A 23,232-nucleotide genomic window follows, 5' to 3' on the forward strand; every position below is an offset into this window, starting at 1 on the left:
CTAACATGTCTTTACAACTGATGGATTTATCCTCAGCAGTCTGATCAGCTCCTGACCTGAGCTTGTTTTGTTCAATGACTTAGAATTTTCTCTGGTTCTTAGGGATATTGTGATGGGTTTGAATACAGCTCAGGATTGGAGGTTCCTGACAAATGCATTCCGAGCATTTGAAGCACAGTTTAAGCCTTCCCATGGTAATCAAGCTGCAAAATGAACACGGTTAACCTTGATTCTAAATATATATCCCAACTGTATGAGTAAACACATGTCCTGTGCAGGAGTGACTCACAACTTCTGAAGCTCTTAACAAAGCACAGTTGAATCATCTAATTATTAAAACAGTAAACAAAAATTTCAAAACTTCCATATGGCTTTGGAGGGGCTAATCTTTTTCTGTGTGTTCACAGACACTTTTTCACTGCTCTTGAAAATAAGGTGCATACCAAAGAAAAACTAAATCATTTGGTGGTCTGTACAGTGTTTTTATCTGGATTTGAAGAGACCTAGGATTAGGATTAGATGCTCTGCAAAAGTGTAATCAGTGTGAAGATAAGACAATCGCTTGTGAGTTCACAATCTGAATTTTCTATTATTGCTTATGACTTACGTGCCACTTAAATTATCTTCAATGTCACATAGAAATGAAAGGCATCACTCATTTCTCCACTCCCTTGGCAATCTCCCATCTTACTGCCAAAGCCTTTAGTTTCCATTTTGTGTCCTCAAAGTGATTTCCTTAAGCCTCAAGCTCTCTACTATGTCTGTATGTCTCCCAAAACTAGAATTCAGGATACCACTACATCACATGCTGCTGATTCAAAGAGCATATTCTGTGTTTGAGGAAGGTAAATCAGTTAGCTATATTATATTAAATAGAGGCTCACTCAGAGCTGGGACTCTGAGTTTACACCATTAAGGGATGAACGCATTGTGCCTGAAGAGCTTCTAGCATCTTCTGTCTCCTAATGACACCCGTGGGAGTGCCTCAACGGAAAGGAGATGGAGAGATGGGGAGTGAGGATGAAAGATCTTTAAAAGAGTGATTTGAGTTTCACTTTTCAGTATGTAAAAGCCTAACAGGTTTCATGATGATATTAGGTTCTCAGTCTTAAGGAAAGGTGATTCAGTAGCTGGAACTTAAAGAATCCATTCAGCAATGTTTTACTGGACCTTGTGAAATCTCCATCCTCTTTTTCTGCCAGCTGTTTCATACAAGACCACAGCCTCTTGAACTTTTGTGAAAATGATGAGCTGAAGGAGGGAATACTTTTTTCCAGGCCAATTAATTTCTGGACAACCATATGCTTCTTCCAGTAATAGAGGGTTAAATTTGCACTGTGGACTTCTTTAACTCCAGAGTCAATTAGATGCCAAGAGAATACTTAAATTTCTTTACGTCAGTTGAAAAGCTTGTAAACAGTGATAAGGTCACACATTAATTTCCCTGGACAGCCAAGGAGAAAATTTCACCTATCCAATGCTTTTGTCAATACTCACTGTAGTTTGTACATGTCTCAGACACAGAAATAAAGAACAAAAAGAATATTATTAGGCTATTCAGCCACATCATAGCAGTTTACTTTATGTGATTAGGAATAATACATTGGCAATTTCATCCTTTAACTTTTTTAATTAGTCCCGAAGATTACTTTTGCTACCACCTAATTTCTGCATTAACTTGCTAAGAGAATACAAGTGTCATTCAGTGCATTACTAGAATGACAGTAGAATCAGATCTAATAGTCTTATTATTGCTGTCTCACAAAATTAGATATTTTATTGTATATATATTAAACATTTATATTAAACTGCTTACATTTATATATATTTAGAAGTAGACTTTTTTGAATGAAAGTGAAAAACCTGTATGTGCACTGTAGAACACCGATCCTCATTAGAACCTTTGCATCAGGTACAGAAATGTATATTGCTACTGGCTGCTTAACCTTGATTCCTTACTTCACTTCTCTTCTGTCAGAACTTTCTTGTCAGATAGGACAAATCATATTTAAACAGTCCAAAGTCTTTTAAAATCCAGGTTGTATTAAATTAGTTTTTTAATTAATTATTTTACAATATTTAAATAACATTATATAGATAGCTACATACATACGTTTCTGAGTCTTATAAAAATTTTCGCCTGCTGCACGCCTTTTGCTTCCTATGCAAGTACTTTTCTTTTAGCCTCTTTTCTTTAGGATTACTTTTAATATTCCAAATTTCTCAGTTTATTTCTTTTTTGAAAGTTGAGAAATGTATCTCTTCTTCCATATTTGATATTTCTACCAAAAAACCCGACGCTGACTCGTGTAGCACTATAGTAAACGTATTCAGACTTTCATCACTGTAAATTCTGGAAGCTGATGGGGTTAGCTCTGCTCAGCGCTGTTTGGATTTATGCCTCCAGGTGGTGTTACTCCCTGCAGTCATATTTAAATCAATGCAGTTATTTTGATATATGCCATCCTGGGTGAATATTTTGTGATGTGTGGCCTAGAAAATACCAGTATGTTCAGAAGTTACTGATACTGTGTGTGTGTGTGTGTAGAGGGGGAGGAGAGGAAGGGGGGGTTAAGCTCGTGCGTTTCGCAAAGTGACTTTTAAAGGTAGATCTGCAGAAGCCCGCTGTTTGGCTCTTTCTGGAGATCAGCACCATTTTAGGGGCCTCAGACTCAGCATTTGTGACCACTAAATTCATTAGGTTCTTCTGAAGTGGCCAAGGGCATTGTGCCATGGAGCAAACGTACATCCTTGAAATCACAGAGAAGTCCAGCTTTACGGTATAGCACATACACATGATCTGTGTTATGCGCATGTTATAGATGTATGAATTATTATTTACACTAGTCTATCATTGAGGCCTATAAAACAAATTTGGTAGTGCAAGGGAAATCTAATGTTAGTGCCCATAGCAATTTAAAAAGAAATCTAAAACATTTACAAACTGTAACATTTATAGACAAGCCAAAAATTGCAGTAGAGAAGTTTAGCTGATATTTATCTGGAAAAGTTTTAACTCCTTTTTGTTTATTGCAGTTAAGGGTTACACAGCCATTTCTAACTCACACCAATAAAATAACTTTATGTTTTATACACCATAATGTATTCTCTCTCTCTCTTTCCTCTCTGTCCCTGTGTCTCAATACAAAATACATAATTCATAGGCCCAGGTCAATTATTAGAGACCTTCATTCAGCTTGCCCAGAAACACTGAGTACCCAATGAGACTTCTGAGTACTGTGTAAAATATTCAGCACTGTTTGTATCCTCAGACAAGAAGATTTATTAGTTGAAGAGTGAAAAGATTTACACAACAGTGGAACTATGGCTGCTGTACTGTGGCATCACAAGCCATGTCTCAAAAAGTCCTGTGGAAACACTGTAATAAAAAAATTGTTGATGACAATATTGACTGTGAAATTACATCTAGAAGCAATAAATTATCAGGACCCTATTGTAGACCAATTTCAGAATGGCTAATCAAAGTCAATAATATTTCTATTTATTGTGAGACTTGGTAGCGGTTAGAGCTAATGAAGACTGTTGATAGACACTCACTGTCCTAATTTCCTGCTTCATCAGAGCGTGTAACTGAAGTGAAGACTGACATCTTTGTCACCAGTTTTGGGCCTGTTTCAGACCATGATATGGTAAGTGATGGCATATATTTCTACAGCACACGTTTTCTCTTGTCTTTTTAATTTGGAGGATGAAAGATCTATGCAATAACTTATTTACTCCTTTTAAGGCTGGGTTCTTTTTAAAGCCTTGATTCCAAAATTCTGTCAGCTTTTATGCGCAACCGTTCCTGCTCGCTGTGACTGCATTTCAGTGCCCTGAAATTAGCAGCCTCAGTGACTCTAATGTGTTTTAACAGACCTTATATTTGCTACATAATATATTATGAAATGCATTAGGGTTTGGATTCGTATTATTCTGAGAATGATTGCTCAGGTCCTTGCTGGCACATCACTGATCCAATTTGCTGAGAAAGATCATCATCTTAAAACGCAATTAACACTTATGCCTACAGTGTGACATCCATACAGTCTAACCTGTATTTTTATATTAAAAGCTACAGATCAATGGGAAGTGACTTTCCTAGATCTTGGCTGCTGAAAGAGAAGAGAAGATTAATGAGAGAATTAGTGTCACTTCTTTATGGAATGAATATTAAAATCAAATCGCTAGATAACTGCAGGGGATGGAGAAGTTCAGAAAACTGAAGGAAGATGTTGTGACCCCTGGTCTTAAGAGATATTAAAAATTGTGTAAAAATACAGATAAGGTACTTTAAATTTTGCATATAAATGAGGTCTTCACAAGTAGGTTGCTATTGACAGGGAAAGCATGGTCTGCAGCTACTAGTATCTGCTGAATCCTGCGTTAGGATGAACACTGGAAATATCCTCATTAATTTAAATGAAGAAAAGAAAACATTTCAACCTTGTGGCTGGCTACATTTAGCTAAAGACATTCACCAAAAGAAAGATGAAAAGAAAAAAAGAGAAAAAAATTACCACAGGAAAGGAAACAAGCTCCATTTCTTACCACAAAATTTCAGTTATTTAATTTGAACTAAAACTGTAGACAGGCCTTAAATACCAGGTTATTACAAGTTTCCGACTATTCAAAACAATGTTAAGGGATGGAATATCAGAGAAAGTAACTTTTACAAGACAGTTTATTTTCCTAAATGAACTTAATGCCAAGACACCATTTTCCTGATTGCTTCAAAAATAGCATTTATAAAACTACAGTAAAATTTATAATTGCAACTGAGACCACAATATGTGAATGAGAAAGAATAGCTTGGGCAGCACAGAGTTTTTGAGCAGTCATTCTGCTGAGAAGACGTACAATAGAAGGGCAATCTGGGGAAATAGCTAGACTGGTGACTTGTCTCCTCCGCACATATATATGATACTGTCTAAGCACTATGACACGAAGAAGAATTAAAATAAAATGTTCATTCAGTGACTTCTGCTTTTTTGTTCTGTGATAATTTTGTGAAATTACAATGTCTACTTGTTATTGTAAATTATACATTAAAAGAGGGGAAACTCCTTGGATTCGAAATTGGTAGAAACCACTGACATCCACTATTTGGGTTCTGGAAACTGGTCCAGGAAAACACTTTATCTTGCTTTCCCATTTCTGTCTCAAAACAGGTAACCAACTGGACAAACTGAAAACTTCAAACACAGTCATGTGACTAATATATGTTTTTTTAATTTAAGTCTTTGAATTAAAACTGTAGCAGCTGCAGTTTGTAAGTGATCTGAGGTTGCTCCAGTTTTGTAGTTTTGTCAAGTTCCTGAAAATTAACGTAATTTAAAGTCTTGGTCTGGACATAGATGCTTGCGGGAGGTGAACAAAAAAAGAGTGATAGACATATGTGGGTGAATGTAAGCTTTGTATTAATATTTGTTAGAGTTGTTTTCTATAAGTCAGCTGGCTAAGCTATTGCTTGCTCTGTTGAGTCAGATTTACAAGAAAACTTCAATAATGCACGGCAATCTACTAAACAGACAGACATGGATGCTTTCCTGCATGTAGACACAAGTTTAGAGCAACTGGCAGGCCTGCTGAATTACTTGGGACTACATATTGTTTGAACTTCAGCATCTACTTACACTTTGCAGTTTCAGGTGATTTAATAAAGCAGAAGGTAAAGCTAATTTGACATTCCTAGGACAAACTGATATTTGTATGGGATTTGGTTTTAAGGAAGAATAAAATACTGAAGCCAAAAATAATCTACTTTCAGAATTAGAAATAGGTATATTTGGAAAAAAATATTGAGTTCAGCTATAATTCAGTATAGATAAATTACTATAGCGTAAGTGATGACTACATACAAAAATAATCTCAAAGATAAATAAAAACCCATAACACATTGGCTCCTGATTGTCACTTAGTTAAACAGGAGAAAGAATTCATCATTCTCTTACTAAAGTGTGTGACCAAGAAACACACAGGCAGGTGTTCATATGTTTTGAAAACTAAGGAATTACAGAAAAGTATTTAGTGTAAAACTCCTCCTCACCTCCCCTAAAAAGTAACGTGTGTGCAGCCTATTCATGCTAACTCTTTTGCTTAAGGAAATAAGTGTGAAATCAGAGACAGAAAGAGAAAGATAAAATGAAGAGCTTACCAGAATATAAAGTTTGTATTAATTTCAACGTATATTTAGTGCAGAGTCCTCTATGCATACTACAGGTTGGTTGTAGACACCATCGTTTGAGAGCTACCCCCAAAACTTGCTCCAGTGAGCAGATTTACAGTAAGCGTAGACTAGATTGTGGGATTCGGTCCCAGGGAGGCCTCACAAGCAGCTGTATCAGCACACGGAGGGAACGATGCGCTGCTGCCTGAGCCCAGACTGATGGCTGGGAACTGGCAATGAGCTATTCCAGCTGACACCATATGTTATGAAACTACAGCCTCAGTGAGACATCAGCATACCTACACCATCTGTTTGCAGGAATCCAATGAGGCAGTTATATAGATAGTAGGTTGATATATCAGGGAGTACATGGTGTTCCTACCCACTCTCACTACACTCTTCTAAGAACAGCATAGACATAACCTGTTATTCTATATAGAGAATCTTTTGGCTTGTTCTTAAACTTGTGAATAAAGTTTAAATGGGAGAAAAGCACTTTTTAAAATAAAAACATCTTTTTATGGAAGAACTTTGCAGGTTCTCAGGCAGCAAGACTCATCGGTCTCTCAGTGGATTGAACTAATCAATAGATAACTGGCTATTCCCACATGACTGTCATTTTTGTGAATTTTTTGATGTATATTTTCTGGAATAAGAAGCATTTTAGAAAAAATATGTCTTTATGAAAAATTTAATTTTTCTCATGAACGTTCATTCCCACTGCTTCTGTACTTTACGCTCTTCAGGAACGAATTTCTATCTTACTCCCTTCCTGTACAGCACCTCGTCTGATGTAGACCACAGTGCGGTTTACCCTGTGAATAAACAATCTCCAGGGACAGACATCAGTAAATTAGAGAACATTTAAGTCAAAATGTTATAAATATTCAATACCATACAAATTATTGCCAAAGCACAGATAGGAATCTTCTTTCTTTACCTGCACTCTAAGGAATGAAGAGTCTCCACTATGGAGAATTTATTCTGAATTTCAACTCACTCGCATGTTTGTGTATAGACCACTCTTATAGCACATGGTTTGGAGAAAATCCGTCTGTTCCTTTGTTCTGCATGGCACCCTCCTGTAGAAGAAAGCCCTAATCAGAGTATCTGATGACTTGATCTTAAATATCAGCTGTCTGTCAGGATTCATTTCAGGAGAATTATTGTACACGTTAAAGTGCGTAGCGAAAGCTGAGGAGCCTCAGCCAAAATGAATTCATCCTATATAGTGCAACAGCCTGGGACAGAGAAAGATTCAGTCTGTGCCAGACATGACCTGTCAGCTCCTTTTTAATTGAGTTTTGTCTTGTGCTGTCAGAAACCTTTATCAAATCTCTCAGACTCCTTATTCCTTTCCAGCATAAGAACCTTGTGCTCATAGAAAGTGAAGAACCAGACTCCCTTCTCTCAACCTGTACCACCTCCCACTCACCTCCTTCTTTGCAGTTGAAAGAGATAAAAAGGGAATGGCTTACACGCACACTGAAATGATGTCACCTTCTGGGCATGTCTTTTACCTTTCCCATGTGTGTAGGAAGAAATTTTCTTTGGAGCTAGTAAAACATGGAAGAAATCCAATATTTTAATGCCATCTACTGCATTTGAAACCTCCTTCTCACCTACTCTGCTGCACACCTGGGACAAGATTTTGCACACAGTTCAGCCTAAGGCCCTGACCCAGCAAAATTCTGAAGCGAGCAGTTGCCAATAAGTGCATAACTGCTGTCACTGGAGCTGAACAAATCCAGGCTTCAGCAGCTCACTGAGCACATGATTAAAAAATATGGAAATACAATTAAGTATGCACCAAAATGATTCACAGGTCTGGGATGTAAATAAAAAAATAAAACCAAACTCAAAGTAAGACCATGCCGTGGAACTACAACGTTTCCATGTCTACAAGAAATTTATTCAGGCATTTCATGCCCTAAAGCCAGGAAAAACACACCACCAGTAAGAATCACCATTCTTACATGCTGATAGTTGCACAAGTAATAAACAGCTCACAATTGCTTACATTGTACGGAGCATTGCCATTTGTTAAAAGAAAAATCACACGTCTAAGGGAATCTGCCACAGAGAGTTTTTGCATACTTGTTCCAGAACGTTTCTCTTTACTAACATATTCCTTGGGGCAGCTCTTTTCTTTATAGCTGTGTGTGCCTTCACACACAGGAATTTCCTTTATTTCAAGATTTGCCATCTCCATTGGCAGGAGATCTCAGCAGAGATTCTGTTTCTCAGCCAAAATATTATCATTCTGGGTAATTCTGAACAGTGTTTGGATAGCTACTTTTGACGTTTATCACAATATCACAGCCATGAATAATGGAAGGAGCAGGATAATCCCATTCTGAACTTTCATATCTGAGTGGAACTTTTCCTGGGAAAATACTACACAATACTGCATCCACAGGAGTTTTTCGCATTTTCACCCCACATACATATATATTTTATGCATAATACTTCAACATATTTTTCTAGTTTCACCCTCTCCCTCTTAACTTTGTTCCTGTTGCTTTCTAACACATAATTCTTTCATTGCATAGTGAGCATTGGTTATTTCGATTCTCCCCACGTACGCCGAGTCAGTCACTGCATCTCTTGCTCACTGGCCCAGTCCTTGCACAACCAAACTATGGTTCTTGGCCCAAAGCCATCCTCGACTTGTGCTCTTTGTAGTCCAATGCGTTGGCTCAGTAAGCCATTCCACGTCTCATAAATCGGGCCACATAATTTTAGTGAACTGTGAACCTTTCACAGGTTGGCTAGACGTTTATATTAATGAGACACTGAGAACAAAAGGGTCTAATAAGACCCTGTCTCACCAGGCTTGTTTTCTTCTAAGAGACATATTCTTCTTGAGTTATGCATACTGACTACATATCCACAGCTTCAAATTACAGTCTTATGGGAGGCGAAGGAAAAGTGAGAAAAGAGTGAATTATTTTGTTTCCACTATATCCTATCTCAAATTCTTATCTAACTTTTGATACGCTATTCTCCCTAACATTTATTCTGTTGAACACAGTAATGATATTGCAACTGTTTAATAACCAGCTTCAGGTACCATGTAAGTAATATAGAGAATAAATGTTCTGATAATTACTAATTTCATTAGTAGTCATCTTGCTTCTAGGGAACGGTAAGAATATACTTTTCAAGTTCTCATATTGCAACATACGGCATCATAAGTGTTTCCCTTTTTTTCTGATTTGATGTAGGAATACACTATAGATGTATTTTTCCGCCAAAGCTGGAAAGATGAGAGATTAAAATTCAAAGGACCTATGACTGTTCTCCGGTTAAATAATTTAATGGCCAGCAAAATTTGGACACCTGATACCTTTTTCCACAATGGAAAGAAGTCAGTGGCTCATAACATGACAATGCCAAATAAACTATTACGAATTACAGAGGATGGGACATTGCTGTACACAATGAGGTGAGCCCTAAAATATTATATCCTTCGCTTAGTTTGACAATTTATCTTGTTAAAGCATCATATTTTCCAAACAGGAAACAGGTTCCTTTTTGAGCATAATTTGATTCCTGCTTAGTAATTATTTTCACAATAGGCCATGGAATGATGGACAAACTGAGGCATTTGCAGTGTTCCCCCCCCTCCCCCTCCTGCTGAGCTACCTTTACACTCCTTGGATGCGCCTTAATACTTGATTTTAAAAATGTACCTATAGTGTTAGGAATCCATCAGTTTCAGAGGACCTTAACTTGGAGTTGCTTGAAGGATTCCATAAGCAAAGTATAACAAAGCCTGAAAGTTTGATATAATCTAGACTACTAGATTGTGTACAAGGGTCTATAAAACTTTGGATCCTATAGAAAGCAGATTCTAAGAACTAGCCGATGTACACAGAATTCATTGCCATTCTTCATATTTCTTGTGCTTGGGAATACAGAGCACGACAGTTTAAAAATCGACATTTTTTATTCCATTCACAACATGCGAAACAATTCACTACAGCATTTGGAAAGTTAGGAGAAAAAATTATTCTCATACTGGCACCACTCTAACAGGAAATATTTATTCCCTTCATGGATAACTGAACTTTAGCTATCCAGTTGTCAGCTGAGGAGTTAAATAAATCGTTTTGAAATAATGATGATACACAGTCATGGGAACATTCTGGATTAAAAGACGGCAAATTAAACAATGAAAAAATGGTATGTTGTCCCTACAGAGCTACACATCCCCTGTTTATGTCTCCCATGGAATCAAACAAGGTATAAAGTGATTCTCTGGACTCAAAGTCAAGATGGATAGCTTAGTACGTAGATGAACACTGAGTTTTCTTTTAAAGATGTTTTAAAGGCATTACAAGTATTTGGAGAAAACAAAGTCTCCAGGCTTTTGGGAGCCTGTCAAATATGTTCAATTTATTCTGCAACATCTTTCAGAACTGCCTAGGCTACAGTAGAATCTGCTTGGCTGGTAGCTATACAAGTCCAGGTCAATTTTTCTTGTCTTCCTAAATGCTTGGCTGTTAGGGATTTAATCCACAAGAACGCTATCTTGGCAGCACATTGTTCACATGTCTCTTTTTTTGACCATAGCCATTTCTATTTGCTAACCCTTGCAAGTGCCTTAATGCAATCTTCTACCTAGTATTCAAGTATTACTGTTCATTCCTTGCTGATGTGTGGTTTGTGACTGTTTCTAGTTTATTTGATCTCTTTTATTGAGAAACATGTTTGCACCCAAGCTGATAGCAATGAAATGATTTCAGCAAATGTCTGAGCATCCAGAGTGGGCCAATTTAATGATGGCAGCAAGGAAGCAATTTCAGTTTCTAATAGATTTTAATCCTCATGCCAAGTTAGAAGTGAGCATGTCTCTGCCGTACAGTGAAACATGGTAGAGGGGCAGAGCCAGTCACACTGCTGTGCCCATCAGCACCCCCAGCCAGACAACTCTGGCCCTGTTCTAGCTGCTCATTAATCACATAAAAGTTATTGTGCTATACTTATGTGTCTTAATAGAATTCTATTTGCTATTTCTATGAAACTAGAATAAATGTGTCCTTTTGCTCGTTAATCCATTATAGATTGACTGTGAGAGCAGAATGTCCAATGCATTTAGAAGACTTTCCTATGGATGCACATGCTTGCCCCTTGAAATTTGGAAGCTGTAAGTTTATTTTAAATTGAGGTTCCTCCCTTTTTAGGCCACTTAACAAAAGTATTTTGCAATTGAGAAAACCTCAAGGTTTTAATCCTGTGTGTCTTTCACTTTTTTTTGCAGGGTTGTATTTTTATTCATATATATATTCATATTTAATATAATGGGTCTTATATATCCTACAGTGTCATGCCTGGACATCCATAAAAGAGAAAAATTACAGTGTTCTAAACATCTAGAAAAGTTGTCACGTTTGTAACATGAAAATGTTGTCAAACTTTTGTTACGACCCAAAATCAATTTTAGAGAAAAGTAATACAGACCGTGGATAACTGAATTGGTTTAGGTGAAAACTATCCTACTACAGTCTTGGCGTGTTTAGAACAATATTTTGCTTAAGATTATAAAATATTCATAGTACAATCATGCAACGTTTCTGGAAGTGAAAAATCTCACAAATCTCCACATAGAGTCCTACGCTTGCAGCGTTTGTGACCTTGGATTAGACAACATACTGGACAAAATGTAATGTAATTGAAATGAGCGTAATTACTGACAAAGCTTTCTTTAAGTTGAGAATTTTCTGCCAAAATTTAATTTGAATAAAAACCAACCTGACACCAATACTTTCAAACTTAGCTAAACATAATATTTTTTAAAATTTAATATAGCCCCCCTTCAACTAAGGTGGGGGGGAGCGGAAGCGAAGAGTTGCTTTACTCTGGTTGGTTCAGCACAAACCAGGAAGACAAAGCGAGTGGAAGATGTAATAGCGTACAAATTGTTTCTTCAATGGCTATTTTTTTTCTAGTAGAAATGGGTCGTTTCACTGATAATGGATACTTAGTGGCTTGATCTATTTTAGAAGTCAACAAACAGAACACCCAATTCATTCTTCACATGTTACCAGACAGGGCAATAATTTATTTTGGGCTGAATAGCTCTATGTTTACCATAAGAAAGGACGGATCTTTTGTCTTTAAAGAGCTCCTAGCCTCCTAGATAAGATTTAGAGAACAAAAAGCTCATACAAACTCGGAGTATAACTGACAAGAATAGTTTACTCCTTGAATGTTAAATTTTCTTACAGAACTTCCAATAAATCTTTCCAAATCTCCTGTGAAACAGAAGGGGGTGGGGGGAAGCCTTACTCCAGCTAATAATAGGGCAAATAGCTGCAGTGGGTTCTTGGTTAATTACAGGATCTCTGTGCAACTGAGATCCCAATTAGATCAGGAATGACTGCAGGATTGAATTTCTTTTGAAATGCACATTAAAGTGTTTATGCGGACTGCATGCTGGATCTGGGAGGTGGGAAGATGGCTAATCATGCATAAAACCTGCTAATGCAAAGTTAAACCATTAGCAGTTTTTCAACAAATGTGACCTTCTCGATCGAATATTTCTAGATTTGATAGGACACATCTGTGCATCATTGAGCCACAGCCTGAACAGACACTCCCTAGTTTGAACAATAGTTCCCCCCTTTTTTCCCCTCCCTACACTGAGTTCTTTCTGGCCCACTGTGTCCCAGATTAGCGCACCCTTCATTGACAAAGAGCATGGCTTTCTGGATTACTAAGGATCTTGCCTCGATTAAATGATAAGAGATACAGAAATTATAAATGAGAAGGGATAGATAAAATGGATTTGAATATAACTCCAGAATCACATCACAAGGTAAAAACAAGATAGCAAAAAGACATGCAAGTGTAGCTTGCATACCTTTTGTATCTAAATTCGTTTCCTTTTTATCCTGCAAAAACCCACAAACCCCTTTTATCATAATATACATAATTTTCTTAAATGAACAACAAAAATCAGTGATATTTCTGACTGAAAGACCATTTTTTACACTAAAATCAGAGGTGATAACTGGCATTCTAAGCTCAGAGTGCAGGCATGGTCTGTCATGTTTTACAGGCTATTTTCATTAATTTTTTATTGAGAACACTAACTGGCTACTGTGCCAGCTGTCCTAAACAGGACCTAGCAAAACAAGTAAATTCAAATGCTGGGAAGGGCCATAAGACAAAATCAAGGAATTTTCAGGGAAACTTTGCATTCCCCTACTAAATTCAGGTGAGCTTCTAATCTGGGATCCTCACGGAGGGGAGTTCCTTCTGAAACATGGTTTTACTGCAAACACCGCACAGGCAATTCACTGTCCAGAACAGGGCATTAAAGCTGGACGTCTCCCTCCTTCTCATCACATTGTATGTCACAATTATCAGATTATAGAATATTTGTCTCAATATTTAGTTATTGATATAAATAGAAATATCTCCCACTGGACAAATGGCTGGACCCAAGCAAGATGTGAAAATGGGACTTGCCATTGTACACAGAAAAACAACAGTTCTTATATTTAATTGCCTCTGTTTTTAGTGGAAATCATATTTAAATACATTTCGGACATTTCTGTCCCAACAACTAAAACAATTCATTATAATCATCTTAATAGACTGAAAAATTTACTGAAAAAGACATTTAATTCTCGTGAAAGCCATACTTTAAATGTAGACTACAATATTACACTTAGTAGCTCCCAAAGGTAGTGTTTGCCCAGCTCTGTTTTAAATTAAATTGGATAAGAGTTTTTCCATGTCCTCCACTGTTACTCATCACTTGTTGGAGCTGGATTCAGCAAAGCCTCATATTGGAGGAGTTGCATGTCTCCTACAGACTCTGCCTGCACTGTAGAGGCCGATAAATGTTTGACCCAACTCCAAGGCTAAAGTGATTTGCCAAAATAGTGGCTTAAACTAGAGGCTATTCCAGTGTAAATTCAATGTGACAAATGCTAAAGAGATTCTAGAACAACAAAAAGCCATATGTTGGCAAAACAAAATCAGAAAGGCAGATGCTCTCCTCAACTCTTACCGCAAAAATGTGATTGTCAGTTTAAAACTAAGGCCACTCTGGAAAGCCGCAGTGATAGGAGCAAAAGGCTGTGTTGCTACCTATGCAATACCCAAATTGGAAGCTGAGGATGGAAGCTAAACAGAGCACCAAATCTGGCAGTTACAGGGCAGGGCAAGCTCATTGCCAGCACTGATGAGTGTTCTCCCTTCCCTCTAACCCAAGGTCTCAGCAGCTCAGGAAATCAGTCCTCTCTCTTCCAAACTACTCTCATGCTCTAGAACAAGTAAAATGCTTGAAAATTAGTATTATTATTGGCACTCTTTATGTTACTAGATTAGCCAGGCAATTCTTGTACTTGCTGTGGCCACTGTTCGTAAGGTCAGAATTATTAAGACATAAATTTGCATTTACCATTGATTCCAAAAAGCTATGTATATCTTAGTGTTTGGGGAATATGAAGTCTGAGGGTAAAGCACCCTTCCGCATCAGTAATGCAGGATCAAATGCCATGCAATTAATTTACCAGCACGCTCCATCCCACACCACCTCTTCAATTACTAACTCTTCTCTCTTACATCGATACGGTGAAATTACTAACTCACAAATGAGGTCAAGCGAATCAGATTCCTCCCTTTCCTTTTCCTGCTTGTCAGTCCTGAAAAAAGGGAAAAATCTCACCCTGTAGGTAGGAGTCTAGTGTCATTTTAGATGCCCTAAGATGTCCCATCTGGCTTCCAGCTGCTTTGGTGGGTGCAAGCTTTATGTGGGTTCTGATCACACATTCAGTCCCATACATGTCTCAGATACTCTGAGGTGTGAAGAATGACACTAGATGCCTCCACGTAGACAACCAACTCCCACCCTAACCGCTCAGAGAGAGAGCTGTCAGACTCCAGACTACGCAAAATCACAGAAGAATTTTACAACGGGACTGAGATTAAAAATACTTATATATCATTTGATTCCTGAAATAACATAACATACTAACAATAGCACAAAACACCTGGATGGCATATGTAGTATGCTACTGAATTATCTATGGAACATACTAGACTACTCGGGTTTGAAGAGCCCACAGTCTTTTTCTTTTGCTTTGTTCAAGACTCATAAATGTGAACTTGAGTGTGAGTACTTCCCAGGAATAACCAAAGCAAAAAAATAGATTAATTGTGATTTTAACTCACTCGGGCCTAGGAAGTCTCAGGCACTTCTGCTATGCCTGTTATAAAGCAAGGACAGTGTCAGGGGGATAACACAAAAGGGAGAGCTCTCGCCAGGCCGATGATGAAAAGATCACTGAAGCCACTCTGAGAAGGACTTTCCTACAGTGGCCCAGACAACACCACGCTATGACAAATTGAAAGGACTGGGGCTCATCTTTCTTGGTAGTAGTTAAAAGTTAGAAAAAGAGTTGGAGTGCTCACACCCCCATGAAATTCCACATCTCACTATTGCTTCTGATTACTCAGATTTTACACAGGTAGGAACCATGTAAGGGAGAGAAAGATTTTCATGCCATTGAGGTCTAGCATTAATGCAGCCTTACAGCAAATATTTAGCTAATAATCATATGATAGACATATAAAATCAGTTGTATTTCCCATAGATAAAAGTGCCAGTAAGCTAGTTGTGTGTTTCTACAGATAATTAAAAGATAATTCAATATCCGAATTACTGCTGTAATTACAATGTTTTACATTGTTATGATAAAGCCATATGGCAATAGAAGGTGCAAAGCTGAAATGCAGTGTATTTCTTTTAAATTAGATGCTTACACCAGAGCAGAGGTTGTCTATGAATGGACACGGGAACCAGCAAGGTCAGTGGTTGTGGCTGAAGACGGCTCTCGATTGAACCAATATGATCTGCTTGGACAAACTGTGGACTCTGGAATCGTTCAGTCCAGTACAGGTCTGTGAGAAAGGTTTTTTGGGAGGGGTCATATTTAACTGCCAAAATCTAACTTAAAGCGGAAGAAAAAAATACAAAGACCAAAGAGTGAAAGAGGTAAATTGCAATGTATAAGCTTCACATTAGGAAAATATGACTCTAAAAAGATAACATATCCTAGGATTATTTTCCTACTTCAACTGGTGGTTAAAATATTTGAACAATTAAAAAGCTTCATATAGTGACAGATCTAGCCAGAAAAAACAGTAATTTACATGATAAAGAAGCACTCCTCATATCCTTATTGTATTATCTGCTTACTATATAAGCTTAAAAAAATAGTATAAGAACATGAATCCTCAAAGATCATATTCCTGGATGCTGTGAAGTAGGTTGCTAAAAGCAAGCACATAGTTTCTCAAGGAGGTATTTAGAGAGTGAAAAAAATATGCCATCAAATTAAAAACCATCTGGAACATCCAAACAGGATTTAGGTGTCTTAATGCTAGCACCAGCTTTAGCTCCAAAACTATTAAGGAGATACAGAAAGATGGATAACATTTATAGTATTGTATACCTGTAACTTTGAAACTGGCTAAAAACCTTTGCTTGTTCTTTTGTTGTTTTGGGGTTTTTTTGTGGGGTTTTCTGGGTTTTGTTGTTTTTTTTTTTTTTTTTTTTTTTTTTAATAATTTGGAAGGGGCACGAAGACCTAAATACAGTAACAAACTGAGCACTGGGCATGAACAAGAGCTCAAAGTGTTGACTAGATTGACTGTTCAATGGACTGAAAGAAGCACTGCATTAGGAGAAGTAGTTGTACTGCTTTGAATGCACCGACATTGTGACTGAACTAGAGAAGTACACTTATGCCTGCATAAACCAAACTTATAATGTGTCATTCATAAAGTCAATGAACATTTAAGGAAAAGTCAGTCGATTTAAGGTGAAGCCTAATTTGTGTCTGAATTTTTTATTTAGCGTGCCAAAATATATTCATATGCTCTATTAAGCCAAGAAAATTTCTCACAGACAAAAGTTTCCAGTGGACCAGTATTCAGGTTACTGCTTGGAAGCTTCTGTTCAGTTGATGTAATCATAAAAGAAGTGAGATGGCAGTAATAAGGACTTTGTGTAAGATCAGTATCAACACAACTGTCGCATAGATTCACTGCTTCCATTCTTGAGCACAGAGGTATGCATCAGACAAGTAAAAAGAAAAGGGGAGAACTCTTGGCCTGGCCACAGCTAGAAATGTTGCCATTGAATTTTCTGGAGCCAGTAATTCACCCCAGCTGCCCTTTGCTGAGAAGTCAATAGGATTTGTGAGGAACTGCAAGGATCTCAAGCTCTTTGCTCTTTCTGTTCTGAAGCTACTCACTCAGAGAGACCTCAGCAACCTGTGTGCCCAACCTTTCGCACTCGTAACCAATTCTCTGCTTGCTAGGTGAATTATAAGGGCAGCAGGATAACCAGAAGAGACTCAAAAGCTTGGGAACATATCTAAAACAAATAGATAATAGTTCAGGGTAACTAGATAGTAATGTGAGAAGCACCGTATAAATGGTTAAGACAGACAGATATTAGATTTTTAAACAGAACTGAAGGCAAACATAAGTAGTGTAAAAATTTTTCATACGTTTCCATGAAGAAACACAAAACCCAGTTGTTTTGCCCATGAGAGTTCATGGATTTGAATTCTGCCTCCTTTTTCTACCTTAAGAAACTCCTCACCATGCCTATATATACAGTTAAATACAGTATAATTAATACTTGCTGAAATAAAGGTGCTATTGTCTAGATGCAGAAAAACATTACAAAGAACTAAATACAATGGTTATCAAAACTAAAAATAAGCCCATTAAAGAATCTTTTTAGCACCAAACTTGCAATCCTCTTTAGTTACTGCATGATAAGAATATACAGTCATGGAAGAAACACTTTTATTTCTTGTAAATTCAATGTCTCACAGAAAAATTCTTCTTGATTTGCTTTGGAAAGAAAAATGCTTTGCCTTCCCCAAAATAATGGTGAGGATCAGAAGTGGTTAATAATCACTTTTCTCCGCATTCAGGTAGGTGGGCAACTAGCTACTCTCAACAGAATCCTCCAGCACATCTTTATCCTCTGATCATCTCTGTTTTAGGCTATTACATGTGTAATGAAAATTATGAAAGCCCTCCCTACTGTCAGAGTTGTGGATGACTACTCATCTGGCAAAAAGACAAAGGTGAAGACGACAATCTTCACTTAAGAGTTCTCAGCACCTATTAGGCAAGAAAACAAAGCTCTTGTGCAGCTGATTCTGTGGATCATTACAGGAATCTACAACGTCTTGGGCAATTTTAATATGATATTTATAGTTGTCTGGAATTCCAGACATGTATTTTCCAAGAATTTGGGTGTAACTGTGTTACTCGAAACATTCTCCAAACTACCTAATGATCTGGTGCATCCATAGAGACCTTTTATTTTTGCCCCCTTTGAATTTCTTCCTTTGCTAGTAGACCATCTGATACCCTTATATCTGGATCTAGAACAAGATAACTAAAAATACTGTTTGGGTTTTTTTTGTTAGTACAAGAGAATCTTGAAAGACTAAAACTCTTTTTATAGCATAGTTACTCATCTATGCTGGCAATGCAATGTACAGGTACTACAGGCTTAAAAATAGTATTCGGTAAATGAAATGATAATTACTGTTGTTGCTGTTTTGTTTAAGCAGTCATCTGTTTTTTACTTGTATGTAAAATTCCTGTCACTCCCCAATTACTGACTCATATTGACTCAGAAAGAGTTTAAAATTATCTTTTTTGTAAGCACCTTAACAGATGCTTAAAGGTCTTGTGCAAGTTTCTATTTACATAGAATTATTCTGCCACCTTGAAAACATTGCTTTGCACTGAGAATCATGAGAATTTATACTCACGATAGCCTATTTTTTCTGATGTTCTGCAAATCTGCTGAGAGGATACTGGTCTTAAAGAGTTTTTCTATTAGGTTGCATGGCATAAGTAGTAAATGAGAAATACTTTGTTTTAAATTAATTGCAAGGAAAGCCTTACTTCCTACCTACAGTGATAGAAAAAGTATTTATATAGCTAAAACTCCCCACCTCAAACCTTATGTCTGATGTGACACACTAATTTTAGGTGCTGACCTGATAAACTGTGTTTATTACAAATAGTTTACAGAAGACTAATAGGTTTGATGTAGCTTTAGTGACTTATCAACTATTTTCTTCTAAGGATACAGCTTAGTTTACACCACCTGAGCATTTGACTCAATGACTGTAATATACTGTAGAATTAAAAAATGCAGCTACAGAATTGTTGAGCACAGGCACAAACCCTTCCAGACATGTGGACAACCATTCCAAACATTAAGTTAATATAGATGAAGGAATTGTGTGACCACTTTTAAATGCTTCATATTGTGTGATACATATAAACTAATTTAAACTCCATGGAATAAATAAAAGGAAAAACAAATTTATCTGCTAAACACAGTTATTTGTAGAAGACTTTAGGAATTCCAAGGAAGCTAAAAAGAAATATCTTTCTTTCTAACTTCTTCACGTAAGAGAACAAGAGATAAGAGAATGTAAGATGCATAGGCTACAACTTGTGTTACAACTTGTGAAAGCCTCATAATCAGACACTATGAATATAGGAAATATATTGCTCAAGAGCTATTTGAAATTTGAGTTTATAGGGAATTTTATGGCTGAATTACAAACCTTTAAAAACAGAATTACAGAGGAATTGCTGGTAAGTTAGACAGTGGTCAGCAGCTGTCATGAATGTGGCTATGCTTTTTAATTACAGAAAGCCATAAAACATGGGAAGCTTAAGATTGAATAAATAACTGCAGTACTTTCACGTCCTGCAGTCATTCAAATAAATCTCATCAAAGATCTACTGTTTTCTAACAAATGACTGCAGTCCGTTGGTACTCTGGAGACTTAAAAACATGTTTTGCCTTGGAATTGAACTGTAGGCGTTATTCTAGGCCTATACGTTGCCTGATTCGCCCCTCATGGCATTACCTTTAGCTGACTTCCAGCTCAGACCTGCTGCAATGCTTAACAGATGAGAGTAATCCCTGTCTTTTTAATTGCCTTTATGCTTTGAATCTTGTTCTCATTTTCCAGAGGTTAAAAATACTTTGATAATTTAAGCAGCTAAATAAAGCTTCAGAGTACAGTGGTGTGTTCACTCTGTATTCTTAGCTTGCCATCTACAATCACGGAATTAATTCTGACATACTGTTGTGAGCATTCTATATCTGATTGCATTAAAATAGCTTCCCACGTCATATTTTAGTAGATAAAATTAAATTATTGGCTCTTCTAGCCAAGGCTGGCACCCTTTATAAGATCATAATCTCTGATGCAGAGGAAAAGAAGGTTGTTTCAGTGAAAGTTAAAGAAAGGTGGGCAAAATTCAAGTAATAATGCCCACTATATTAATTCCAGTCCTATTTTTGAAGACAATTTTCCTGTATATCCTTTGCTTTACCTTTCAATTTATAATTGATTCTCTTTTCCCCTTTGCTACTGTCTTTTATAGTGAAACATACCAGGAGTATTGTCACATTTTATTTATAAGCTTTCCTCAGGGTTATGCGTTGAGCAAGATTGTTCAAATGAATGTTCTTCTAGACTCTGAATTAAAGAAAAGGGCATTTGACATGCTCAGTGCATAAGCAGTCAATGTCTAGACATAGTTTTTCAATCCAATTTAAGCTTTTCCTGTACAAGAGCAAATTTCTCTTTCCAACTGCCTACATTTTAAAATAGAGTAACAGTAATCTCACGTGTCATCTCCAATCTTGACAGAGGTTTCCATTCAGTTACATGTCCACCTGTTTCTTTCCTAAGATAATGCTTATTTCATAATAAGAAAAATCAATCTACTCCAAAAAAAAGTCACAATAGGTTTTCCAATCTTTTGATAATATAATGTTTTTCAAAATCCATTTTCAATGATGTAAATAATGATCTGAAAACAAGGCATTATTTGCTGTCCTCTGACAGGAAAGGTTTACAGAGTTATATAAATACTTAAGATGCATTTCAATTGCAATTAGAATACCCAGCTCATATGTTTTTGTAGCAGCCAAAACCTTAGTGCTAACGAAAATACTCTGTTATTCTTGCATTGTCCATTTACTTCAGGAGAGAATAATCATTTAGTAAAGTACTGAATTAGAACAGGGACACTTAATCTTCAGAGTACATAAAGCACAAACAGTGGTAATGCAGACACAATCACATCAACAATTATACCTTAAGCCTGAGCCAACTGAAACCTTTTTGAATGGCTGTCTTGATTTAGTCTTTATATGATGTTTACATGTGTATATTATGGTGGTTTTCCATCTTTTAATGGAATAAGACCTTTCACAAGAGGCCTAAACAACCACCAGTTAATGCAGACTTTCATTCACTACTCAGCAGAGATGAAAAATGTAAATTTAATTAGCATTTCCCAGAACTGTCTAGTTTTTATTATTAGTGGAACTTCAGAACCTGCTTTATTAAATGTTTTATCCAGAGCTGACCCAATGAGGACTCTTTTTTTTTTTTTTTTTTACAATGGGGGTGAATATAATGAAAAATACTTCCTATAAAGCCCTCTAATTTGTATATTAATAGAATCTTTAATGTTCCTGTTTTTCTTGGTTTTAGGGGAATATGTTGTTATGACTACACATTTTCATTTGAAGAGAAAGATTGGTTACTTTGTCATCCAGACTTATCTGCCATGCATCATGACAGTGATACTGTCACAGGTGTCCTTCTGGCTTAATAGAGAATCTGTTCCAGCAAGAACTGTATTTGGTAAGCAAGACCTATAAACTGCTTGGAAATCAAAAGCCAAATAGGTTTAAGAAATTTTATAGTAAAACTAGTTATGTGTAACATGATATTAGAGAACAGGATGAACCTAGACATAGTGCAGTACGGGATAGTTAACGTGTTTCATTGTGAAGATGTAGCTGATTGTAAAAAGAGACCCCAAAAGATCTTAAGCAGTCTATTACAGTTCAACTTTTCCAAAGCACTAAGTATATGAATAAAACATTTCTGACAATGGCAATGACATTCATAGTGGGGATTGTCAAAAAAGGCTTTAATCAATGGGTGTTGGTCATTTGACATCCTTAGGCCCTTTGAAAAGTCTTACCCTAAAAATCTTTTTCACCAATCCCTTTGGCAGGCTGCTGCTAAAGGCGTCCTGTTGAAATCGGTGACAATTTACTGTGCTTCCAGTGGTGAATAGATGCACTCAATGAATGCAGTAAGAAGGCAATCTAAGGGACTCTAAGTTTATACAGTTGGTCCCTAGTGTTTTAACCACTGTTTGCAAATGCTTGTCTTAAAATTAGAAGCAGAAAACTAGCATTTTCTTTGGAGATATTAATCCAAGTCAAGTACGTAATTTGAAAAAAAAAAAAAAAAAGTAACAAATCTTCAGTTAAGGAAAATAGAACATCAGGTTTCTGCTACGTGGCCTAGTCTTTTTTGTGAACACCTTTGGCAGAAGGACGTGGAAGAAGACAGAGCCGAGCTGGCTCTTACACTAGTTCTCCTGCCTCAGGGCAGTGGTGGGGCAGGCCGCCATGGGCCCTCCCGCTTTGCCAAAGAGAATCTACCCATTTACACCGGACACAGCAAAGCCCCAGAGAGTCCCAAGGCCTGATGTTGGGAAATGAAGACTCTGAAACTCTTGTTGAACATGAGCTATTTATATTGACCTTTTCTGGCATTCTTCACAGCTGTGCTTTAGTTTCCCAACGCCTCTGGAAATCAATCACAACTTGCACAGCCTCAGACCTCATGAACCAAGTAGGGGCTTTCTGTTGATCTACAGATGTGTGTTTACAGAAGAATGGTTTAGACCACATTATAATTGCATTTGATTTACATAATACTGTTTAGATTAACATCTAAAATTAGTTCTGGATTTTTATCATCAACTTAACTGAGAATTAACCTGTGACTTTTATAGGCCTCTGTAGTCAAAGCTATTAAAATTGTGATTATTTTACCTCTTTTTGCACATGCCATTTAAAAAGAAGTGTCAGATGATCAGTTTGAAATGCTGTACTTCATTGCCCTGAGATGGAGAACACAATTTCCTAGTCTCACAATGAATAC

General features: G+C 36.9%; 1 protein-coding gene across 1 annotated transcript in view; it reads left to right on the forward strand.

The window, feature by feature from the left end:
* GABRA1 (gamma-aminobutyric acid type A receptor subunit alpha1) overlaps positions 1–23,232 on the forward strand; it is a gene marked incomplete at both ends in the record, with an annotated part of 41,437 nt that overhangs the window by 12,863 nt on the left and 5,342 nt on the right. The window contains 5 exons of the mRNA XM_082490147.1: positions 3,583–3,650; positions 9,397–9,617; positions 11,239–11,321; positions 15,945–16,088; positions 21,760–21,912. Coding sequence (XP_082346273.1) covers positions 3,583–3,650; positions 9,397–9,617; positions 11,239–11,321; positions 15,945–16,088; positions 21,760–21,912 — 669 coding nt within the window. The remainder of the gene's footprint in view (positions 1–3,582; positions 3,651–9,396; positions 9,618–11,238; positions 11,322–15,944; positions 16,089–21,759; positions 21,913–23,232) is intronic.

This window comes from Vanellus vanellus (assembly GCF_965231255.1).
Source record: "Vanellus vanellus genome assembly, chromosome: 13".
Classification (NCBI taxonomy): Eukaryota; Metazoa; Chordata; class Aves; order Charadriiformes; family Charadriidae; genus Vanellus; species Vanellus vanellus.